The sequence below is a fragment of the Kogia breviceps genome, chromosome 15 (assembly GCF_026419965.1).
Source record: "Kogia breviceps isolate mKogBre1 chromosome 15, mKogBre1 haplotype 1, whole genome shotgun sequence".
In the NCBI taxonomy this organism is placed as follows: Eukaryota; Metazoa; Chordata; class Mammalia; order Artiodactyla; family Physeteridae; genus Kogia; species Kogia breviceps.
Window position 1 is genome coordinate 62,899,624 of NC_081324.1, and position 10,920 is coordinate 62,910,543.

At 45.9% G+C, this 10,920-nt stretch overlaps 1 protein-coding gene across 1 annotated transcript in view; it reads left to right on the forward strand.

Annotated features, from left to right (window-relative positions):
• Nucleotides 1-10,503, forward strand: part of LDLRAD4 (low density lipoprotein receptor class A domain containing 4) — a 276,397-nt gene extending 265,894 nt beyond the window's left edge. Inside the window, 3 exon segments of the mRNA XM_059039880.2 lie at nt 8,527-8,577; nt 9,888-10,358; nt 10,360-10,503. Coding sequence (XP_058895863.1) covers nt 8,527-8,577; nt 9,888-10,358; nt 10,360-10,419 — 582 coding nt within the window. The 3' untranslated portion in view covers nt 10,420-10,503.
• The last annotated feature ends 417 nt before the right edge of the window (nt 10,504-10,920 follow it).

Genomic DNA, 10,920 nt, shown 5'->3' on the forward strand with positions numbered 1-10,920 from the left:
AAACGATAGGAAGGAACCATTTTCAGGAAGGCGCAAACAATTAGCTGAGGGCCTGCCTGATAATGCAGGTGGAGCAGGCGAGTATGTGACAGTCTGAGTGTAGCATCAGCTGGTCCAGGGCGCAGGCTCCCTGCGAGCAGGTGGATTCTTGCTGCACTGTGAGACTGGAGGGGTGGCTGCCCACCTCGTTTCATGAGCATTTCCAAGTGTCCAGGGGTCACGGGCAGCAGGTCAGGCCTCCTTTAAGCATCAAGCGTGGGATCCTACTGTCTACCTCCTGTTTGTCTCAGCAGGAGCGGGGCATTTGCAGACTGGCCATTTAAAAGGTTTTACCCTTGAAGCATTAGAAGATAAACAATTTTAACAGCTTGAAATGAGAATGTCTCCTTCAAGTAAGAGAAAGGAGGCCAAGTTGCTGGCGAAAATTGGATAAGGATCCTGGGCCATAGCTGTTACACAGCAGACTCTCCAAGATCTTTAAAGCTAGTAACTTAGATCATCCTTCTGCTGTTGATGTTGCTCAGAAGAGTTTTAACATTACCTTCAAAGTTTACAGGTCATTTTAAGTAAAATTTTCAAGAGACATTAAAAAAAATTCTGAATGATGGCAAGCCTTCCTTTTTTTAATTTGTTCTCTGAGGCTGGGTTTGATTTTTGGTACCAGCCAAAATCCATTTAGATGTAGCTCAAGTTACTGACACAATTTTGGTGCAAAGTCAAGTGTGACCATTAGTAAGGCTGATGTTGTTCACGCTAGAAGCTGATGGTGCTGAGAAATGCCAGGAAGGACCCAGGAAGGGGTGGGGAGGAGGTGGGCAGAGGGCCTGGTCTGTGTTGTTAAGGCTCTTGTGATGAGGATGTGTTCGTGCATTACTTTTGCAATTAAAAGACACACTATGCTCACATAAACTGATGCTGAAGACAGTCTCAATAACATTCTGAGCATCTGTAGACTCCCAAGGTAACACATTTGAACACGGTTGGTATTGTGACAAAAAGTAGGGTAAAATCAGATTTTTAAATAAAATTGATAAAAAATTTTATAAACAATTTTTATTAACCTTCTAAATAGGCATTAGCATTAATAATCTAATGGTAAAGTTTGTTTAGTTTGTTTTTACTTAGCCCTTAAAAACTGGTGTGGTTTGTTCTGAGGAAAAAAAAAAAGTTCTCTAAATTATCCTAATTCTGAGAGGCCCTTGTTGGGGAGGTGTGCAGGGCCGTCAGAGACTGCACGGGAGCTAGCTGGGATCCGGCTCTGTTACTCCCCTGCCAACTCCGAGACCGCGGGGAAGGTACCTGGCTTGAGCCCCTCACGCGTGAAAGGAGGCTCACAGTGTGTGGCTCCACGTCGCCCTGAGCTTTCTGATTCCAGGCTGCTTTCTCTCGAAGCCTGATTGCTCACTCTCCCCCACCACCAACCCCAGGAGGCATCACATTCCTCCTTTTCAGCTTGCTCTTAGGGGCCTGTAGGCCTCCCAGAGCTACTGATTGTTGTGGAAATATAAAGGATTCCCTTTCTTTTCTTCCCAGCAGAACTTCCTTCTTGATTTGTCTTTCTCTTAAGGGACATGCCCTAGATTGAGTAGAGTTGGGAGGGAAATAGTCTTGAGAAGTCTGATGTTGGAATCCCAAGGAGGATAAAGGGGAAATGCTGGAGAGAAGAGTCATCTAAGAGGCATCTAAGCTGTTACTGCTGTCTAGGGTGGAAAAGTCAGAACTACTAAAGCATCTGGATGGTGGAGAGCTTGCCTGGGAAAAGGGAAGAAACAAGAGAAAAGTGATTTTATCAGAAGGCAAAGATGTTGCTGAATATCCAAACATCAGTTTTACCTATGCTTTGAAATTCACCCTGGGAAAGGGAGTAAAATCGATTTTCAAATATTTGAGGCCATATGATATGTTCATTCACTGGGAGGAACCCTTGGGTAGAAGCCAAAATATCCAGCAATGGCCTTGCTTTACACAAACTGGCCATGTCACCTCCAGTGAGTCGTATACCCTCCTTGGGCTTCAGTTTCCTCCCATCCAAAATGAGGGAGAACTGGCTTAGATCAGAGACCTTTCAGATTGTTTTTGACCCCTCTGACCAAATGTGTAGGAAACACATTTTACATCACAATCCACAATATTCACACGCAACTGAGGCAGAACTTTCACCAAACAGTACTTACAATGTACTCAAGATGTTTTCTGTTTTATCTGTGGAATGCTGGCTGTGACCCACTTAAATTGATTTTCCAGCTCTCTAAGAGGCTGCAACTCACAGTTTGAAAAACACTATACTGGGTCTTTCCAGTCCCCAAATCTGATGATCCCTGTGGTCCTTTGTGTGTGGAAAGGAGAGTTTAGCTGAGAGCTAAACCAAGAAAGTTCAGAGCATGGGGTGGTCTCACATGTGGTGCCCAAGGACCCAAGGCAGCAAGCAGGCTTCAGCCGCAGCTCACAGCAGAAGCCCGTGAGTCATGGTCACAGGTGACTGTCTTTCAACGCTATAAGCATTGTATCCTTTGGGTGGAAAAAGATCCAAGAGATGCAGAAATAAAGATTATAAGAGTACTATGAGCAATAGTATATCAACAAATTGAATAACCCAGATGAAATGGAAAGAGTCCTAGAAACAAACCCTACTAAGACCGACTCAGGAAGAAATAGAAAATATGAATAGATCTGTAACTAGTAAGGAGATTGAATCAATAATCAAAAACCTCCCAACAAAGAAAATTCCTAGACTAGATGGCTTCACTGGTGAACTCTACAAAACATTTAAAGAACTGACACCAGTCCTTTTCAGATTCTTCCCCAAAATTGAAAAGGATGGAACACCTTCTAACTCATTTTATGAGGCCAGCATTACTCCAATACCAAAGCCCCAGACAAAGACACAACAGGAAAAGAAAAACCAAAGACCAACAGCCCATATGAATACTGATGCAAAAATCCTCAACAAAATACTAGTAAACAGAATTCAGCAGCATAATAAAAGGATTATACACCATGACCAAGTGGGCGTTATTCCTGGAATACAAGGATGGTGCCACATTATGAAATCAATCAATGTAATGCACCTCATTAACAGAATGAAAGGAAAAAAACTACATGATCATCTCATTGATGCAGAAAAAGTTATCTGACAGAATTCAACACCCTTTCATAATAAAAACATTCAACAAACTAAGATAAAAGGAAACTACCTCAACATAATAAAGGTCATCTATGAAAAGCCCACAGCGAACATCATACTCAATGGTGAAAGACTGAAAGCTTTCCCTCTCAGATCAGGAAAAAGGCAAGGATGCAGGCATGCTTTCACCACTTCTATCCAACATAGTATTTATTATAAGTTTTAGCTAGAGCAACAGGGCAAGAAAAGGTATTCCGGTTAGAAAGGAAAAAAAGTAAAATTATCTCTCTGTGTAGATGACATGATCTTATGTGTAGAAAATCCTAAACATTCCAATTAACTAATAAACAAACAACTTCACTAGAACTAATAAATTCAGCAATGTTGCAGAACACAAAGTCAGCCCCCTAAAATCAGTCGCATTTCTTTACACTTACAATGATCAATCCAAAAAGAAATTAAGAAAACAGTTCAATTTACAATAGTATCAAATAGAATAAAATACTTCGGAGTAAACTTAACCAAGGATATGAAGGGTTTGTACACTGACCAACTATACAGCGTTGCTGAAAGAAATTAGACACAAATAAATGGAAGACATCTTGTGTTCATGGACCTGAAGACTTGATCCTGTTAAGATGTCAGTGCTACCCAAAGCAATCTACAGAATCAGTTTAATCCCTGTCAAAATCCCAATGATGTTTTTCTGCAGAAACAGAAAAGCCCATCCTAAAATTCATGTGCTATCACAAAGAACCCCCATCCCCACCTACAGCCAAAATAATATTGAAAAAGAATAACAAAGTTGGAAGTTTCACACATCTTGATTTCAAAATTTACTACAAAGCTACAATAACAAAAGTGTGGTGCTGGCATAAAGACAAACATTTAGACCAACAGAATAGAATAGAGAGCCCAGAAATAAACTCTCCGATGTATGGTCAAATGATTTTCAACAAGGGTGCCAAGACCATTCAAGGAAAAAGGACAGTTTTTTTTTAAATGGTGTTGGGAAAACTGGATATTCACTACAAAATAAATGACATTGAACCCTTATCTGCTACCATATACAAAAAATTCAAAATGTATCAAAACCTAAATGTAAGAGCTAAAACTATTAAACTCTTAAAGAAAACAATAGGGCAAAAGCTTCATGACATTGGATTTGGCAATGATACCTTGGATCTGACACCAAAAGCACAAGCAACCAAAGAAAAAAATAGGTAAGTTGGACTTCAAAAATTAAAAACTTAAACTTGTCAAAGGACACTATCAAGAGAGTGAAAAGGCAACTCATAGAATGGGAGAAAATATTTGCAAATCAGGTATCTGATGAGGGATTAATATCCAAAAAATATAAAGAACATTTACAACTCAGCAACAAAATAAGTGAACCTGATTTTAAAATAGGCAAAGGACCTGAGTAGGTATTTTTCCAAGGAAGATATACAGATGGCCAATAAGCACATGAGAAGAGCTCAGATCACTGATTGTGATGGTTAATTTTATGTGTCAACTTGACTGAGCTAAGCAATGTCTATGGGAGTAATTCTGGCAGAGATTACCATTTGACTCAGTAGATGGAGTGAAGAAAATCTGCCCTCACCCATGTGGGTGAGCATCATCCTTGAGGGCCTGAGTTAAAAAAAAAAAAATGGAGGAAGGGCAAGTTCTTTTTTTCTCTCTTGAGCTGGGATGTCGATTTTCTCCTGCCTTTGGACATCAGAGCTCCTGGTTTTGGGGTCTTCAGAGTCCAAGACATATACCAGTGGGTACACCCCCACCCCCACCCCCCACCCCCCCAGTTCTCAGCCCTTCGTATTTGGACTGAATTATACCACTGGCTTTTCTGGGTCTCCATCTTGCACAGAGCAGATTGTGGGACTTCTCTGCCTCCAGAAACATGCAGCCAATTCCTATAATCAATCAATCAATCTCCTGTTGGTTCTGTTTCTCTGGAGAACCCTGACTTAATACACTAATCATACACAAATCAAAACCACAGTGAGAGGGGCTTCCCTGGTGGCACCGTGGTTAAGAATCCGCCTGCCAATGCAGGGGACACAGGTTCGAGCCCTGGGCTGGGAAGATCCCACATGCCGCGGAGCAACTAGGCCCGTCCACCACAACTACTCAGCCTGCACTCTGGAGCCCGTGAGCCACAACTACTGAAGCCCACGTGCTTAAATCTCATGCTCCGCAACAAGAGAAGCCACCGCAGTGAGAAGCCCACAAATCGCAACGAAGAGTAGCCCCCGCACGCCACAACTAGCAAAAGCCCGGGCTTAGCAACAAAGCGTGAACAAAGACCCAACTCAGCCAAAAATTAATTTTTTAAAAAAAACCATAGTGAGATGCCACATCACACCCACTGGAGTGACTATGAGCAATAAACCAGAAAATAACAAGTGTTGGCAAGGATGTGATGAAATTGGAACCGAAATGGTACCACTGCTATGGAAAACAGTAGTGGTTCCCCCCCCAACCCCAAATTAAACATAGAATTACCGTATGATCCAGAAATTCTACTACTGGGTGTATCCTCAAAAGAATGAAAAGCAGAGATTCAAAGAGATATTTATACACCCCTGTTCATAGCAGCATTATTCATGACAGCCAAAAAGGGGAAACAACCAAAGTATCTATGAATAACAAAATATGTTATGTACCTACAATGGAGTATATTAGCCTTAAAAAGGAATGAGATGCTGACACAGGTTGCAACATGGATGAATCTTAAAGACATTATGCTGAGTGAAATAAAGACACTATTGTATGATTCCACTTAGACAAGGTTCCTAGAATAGTCAGATTCATAGAGACAGAAGGTAGAATGGTGGTCAGCAGGGGCTGAGGGGAGGAAGGAATGGGGTGTTAGTGTTCAGTGAGTACAGCGTTTTCAGTTTGGGAAGAAGACAAATTCTGGAGATGGATGGGGGTGATGGGTGCGTGGCAACGAGGATATACTTAATGCCACAGAACTGTATGCTTTCAAATGATTAAAATAGTAAATGTTATGTATAATTTACCACAACTTTAGAAAAGACAATTTTGACTTTCCACTCACCACCCAGCCCACAGAAAGTGCCAAACAGATTTAAAAGGAAAAAATCAGTCATTGTGTTCCAGGTCTGCAGACGACACATGTGGATCGTTGGGATCATAAAGACAGTCACTTGGAAGAGCACGTGATTTTTTTAATCTTTAATGCAGACGTTTTAGTGTCAGGCAGATTCAACTTACGGGAAAATTTTCTGGCCACGTGGCTGTTTACCATTCAGAAGGAGGAAAATACAATGCAGATTCCTTGAGGGTAAAGGAACCTGAAAATGCACATCTTCAACAAGCCTGCGAGATCCGGAGTTGTCCTGTGTCCCTTTTTCAAAAGATGCAGATTCACTAGAGCCCCTCAGGGTGGCCCAAGGCTTTCGTGGGCCTGGGTCCTGGTGGCCATGCTCCCGGGGCACCCATGGAGGCATCTTCAGGACCGCCAGGGACTCAAGGGTGCCAGAGGTGCTCTGTGGATGCAACGCGGAATGAGGGAACAGTTCTCACAAGCAAACAGCTACGAAAGACGCAGTATGTATGGGCCTGCATAGCGATACTAGCAAGATTTTGTTCCTGTTGCTCAAAACTCTGTGAGCTGCTTATTTCCCAGCTTATTCCGTCGTGGTCGGAGGACCCGGCTTCCGGGTAGGGTGGCGAAGGGTGGTGGGGCGGTCGGGCCCTCGTCTCGCAGGGCTGTTCCCGGTGCACCAGCAGAGGCCAACCTCATGGCCTCCCCTCCGGAGCCTGAGCTCCTGCCAGCCAGCGAGCAGCTGAGTGAGCAGCAGGGGCGGCGGCCAAGGGGAGGAGCGGGGGCGTGCCCTGCGGAGGCTGTGGCGGTGCAGACCCGTCCCGTGACGATGGCCCCTGGAGTGTGTCGTCCCCCCGTCCCGTCCCCCCCGCCCCAGGAGCAGGCCGAATGGCCAGAGAGGTCGGGAGGGACCAGGAGGGGGGGTGTCAAGGGGAGGGGCAGCAGGAAACCTGGGAGGAGGCCGGGAAGCGCGTGGATTTAGAAACAGGTAGGTTGATGTGAATTTGGTGAAGTACAGGATTGTGTGCAAGGCTTGGTGTGAATCTCTTTTAGGCATTTTCCCAGTTTTGCTAATTTCTAGGGAAATAAAACCATTGAGAATAGTTATTGCCGTTTTCAGAAAACGTGCTACTACCCGTCTTCTGGGTCCCTTCCTGCCCACTTCATTTGGTGCTGTGACATCTGGTTGTCAGGCTGCACGCCCTGTGCTTTAATCTGCTGTTGCCAAGGGTGGAATTCTTAGGAACAGTGGATGATGCTCTGTGCTGTTCTCAACGTGGGAGTGACATCTCCTTTGACGCAAAGGAGCATGCCTAGGGCTCAGACACCTGGTTAGAGCCACTCTGTCGCCGTTACATAGTTGTATAGTCAGATCTAGGGATGCCACTTGCTCACAGTGAGGGGGGCCGTGGTGGATGCCCGCCTGCAAGGAGCAGGGGAGATCGCTTTCACTTCTGAAGACCTGGGGCTGTTTGACCTCCCAAGTCTACCGGTGGGCACTTTCAGGTCACAGGAGGCCATGATGGCAGGAAGTTGTATGTGCACATTCCTGGGAATCCAAAAATACAGGCACTTCTCTGCCCCCACCCCGTTCTTCTCTTACTAGTCACAAAAGCCCCACAAGGCCCTGCTATAGCCAACAATTGGGGTTCAAAAGGGATACCACAGTGAAATGCTCTGTAGAGAAGTTTATGGTGTTAGAAGTGACCCTTAATCATGCCTACTGTTTGCTCATCACCTTGTTGGTCTGGCCTTTTTTTTTTTTTTTTGGTTGCGTTGGGTCTTAGTTCTTGATCATCAGCTCCTTAGTTGCGGCATGCGGGCTCCTTTAGTTGCGGCATGCGAACTCAGCTGTGGCATGCATGTGGGATCTAGTTCCCTGACCAGGCATTGAACCCAGGCCCCCTGCAGTGGGAGCATGGAGTCTTAACCACTGCACCACCAGGAAAGTCCCTGGCCAAACATTTTTGAAAGAAGATTACTAAGCAACTAGATGTCAGGTTCCACACTCCTCATGAGCATTTGTACTGAGGAATCAATTCATGAGAAGATGCACAGAGGGCTCGTAGGTTTGGGAAACTCAGTCTGAAAGCCAACCAGTGTGGATGGGCACACCGTTCAAGGCTACTGTGGGGAGACCCGAACTGTCTGACTTTCCTGTGGCCACGAGTTCTCTGGAGATGCAGGTAACAAAAGGCTGGGGCTGTGTGGTTCCGGATGTTAAACAGCCTGCGCTCAGCTGAGTGTGATCCCTTGGCTTTGGGTGCTGCTGCATGAAACTAATGATCTTCCTGTGATGTCTCCCCCCCACCCCCCCACCAATCAGGAAGGGCGCCTGTGGCCTTCAGACAGATCTGGACCTCGGCCAGCCTCAGAGGTAAGGGGTTGGACACAGGCGGGGTGTGGGTGGCAGGAGATACATAGAGGGGGATGAACAAAATTGGTGGAAGGGTTGAACGTGTCAGCACAAAGATCAAGACCTGTGCCTGTAACTTGGTTTGAGGTGGGGGAGGGGTGTTCCCTAGACTCTCCCAAGGATTCTTTGTCCCTGGCCAGAGCTCCTTCCAGAAAACAGGTCAAGAATCCAGGATCTTCATTTGATGCCTTAAGCTGCTGATAATGAGGTGGTGGGTGTCGGCGTAGCTTATAAACATCACCGCTTGATTCACTCCATCTCCCAGTTTAATAGTATGACTAAAAATAACATTTTTTTCCTTTAAGTTAAAAACATGGTGTGAGAGAAGTTGACAGATGGATGTATATCTTTATATACATATGTCCTTCTTCTAGAAGAAAGTGAGATGGTGGAATAGATGAGAAGTTATGCAAGAAAGAGACACCGGGCTTCCCTGGTGGCGCAGTGGTTGAGAGTCCGCCTGCCGATGCAGGGGACACGGGTTCGTGCCCCGGTCCGGAAAGACCCCACATGCCCGGAGTGGCTGGGCCCGTGAGCCATGGCCGCTAAGCCTGTGCGTCCGGAGCCTGTGCTCCGCGACGGGAGAGGCCACAGCAGTGAGAGGCCTATGTACCGCAAAAAAAAAAAAAAAAAGAGAGAGTACCTGGATTCTTTTGGGGGAAAAAAAAATCTATAATCATACTTACTTTGGAATATAAAATTGTTTTCATGTCAGTTGCTAAAAATAACTACAGGAAACTTTTATCCAGAAAGAAAAAAAGTCACTTGTTCCATATTTTTAAGTAATTGATAGGGCAGCAAGCTCCTATAAATAACTCATAAATTGACCCAATGTCTTGTACCTGCTCCAAGTACCATCCTGTGAAGTTACAACTTACATTTACAGTGAAAATTCTTCACCCTCTATACTCCTCTGAATCACAGAAGTGGGGCCCAGAGAAGGTCACATGGTGGGCAGGCCAGGGTGGGGGTGGGGGGCTCCTGTATTCTCCTTGACCATTGGGAAATGTACACACAATAACTCCATTAAACCTACATTTTCAGGTAACCGCAATTATCCGTTGCTGAACCATCCTGGGTTTGGCAAGGTGAGTGATGTTAAGTCATTAGGAACGAAAAACCTCTTGTTTTTCTGGAATAACCTTTACATGTTTCTTGGGGGGAAAAGTTTTCAGGTGGGTGAGAACAGACGTGAATTTCCTTGCTGCCATCACATCCGTGGTCATCACAGTGCCAAGAACGTCTCCCAGGTGTTGCTCTTTTCCCTGCAGATCATGTACGCCCCGCGGTCCAGGAATGGGGGGACTGCCCCAACCTTTCTCCAGAGGGATCGGTTCAGCCGCTTCCAGCCCACCTACCCCTACGTGCAGCACGAGATCGACCTTCCCCCCACCATCTCCCTGTCGGACGGGGAGGAGCCACCTCCTTACCAGGGGCCCTGCACCCTGCAGCTCCGGGACCCCGAACAGCAGATGGAACTCAACCGAGAGTCTGTGAGGGCCCCGCCCAACCGAACCATATTTGACAGCGATTTGATAGACGTGTCCGTCTACAGCGGGGGCCCACGCCCACCCAGCAGCAATTCGGGCATCAGTGCCAGCACCTGCAGCAGTAACAGGAAGATGGAGGGGCCACCCCCGGCCTACAGCGAGGTGATGGGCCACTGCCTGGGCGTCACTCTCTTCCACCCCCAGCACAGCAGCATGCACAGAGGGAGCAGACTGCCACTCCAGCGGGACAGCCCTGGGGGGCACCGAGCTGCCCGTCCAGGGCAAGGACAGGAAGCCCGGGAACCTCATCTGACCTGCGTGCATACCTGACTTAAGAAAGGAGGAGGGAGGCGGTGGCGCTGCCCCTCTGTCCCCAGCACAGCAAGTTCAGTAAAACAGAATGATTCCTTCCATAGGAGCCGCATGCAGGCAGAAATAGTACAAACCTCCTCCAGTCTGGTGTTCATCTGCGGCAGTGATGGGAAAGGGCAGGTTTTGGCAAAGGGTGGGCATGAGAACACAAAGGGGTGCTTTGAAGACATCGTGAAATAAAACCCACAGAGACATCTGACTTATGAAAGCAGACGCAGCAGAGGAAGAGGCCAGAATGGCCTGTTTTATAATTAACTGAATACAGAGGAAAACGTTAATTATACATTATGGGGAAGAATCACCAGTTTGCTTCCCACCCCCAAACTGTGGAACTTTTGTTTTAAAAATATGATTCTAAATTCCTGTTTTGTGTGCCAAGGTATAAAGTGGAGAAGTCAGATGAATGCAAGGGGTTAATCAGTGTTGTGATGCTGTGTTTTAA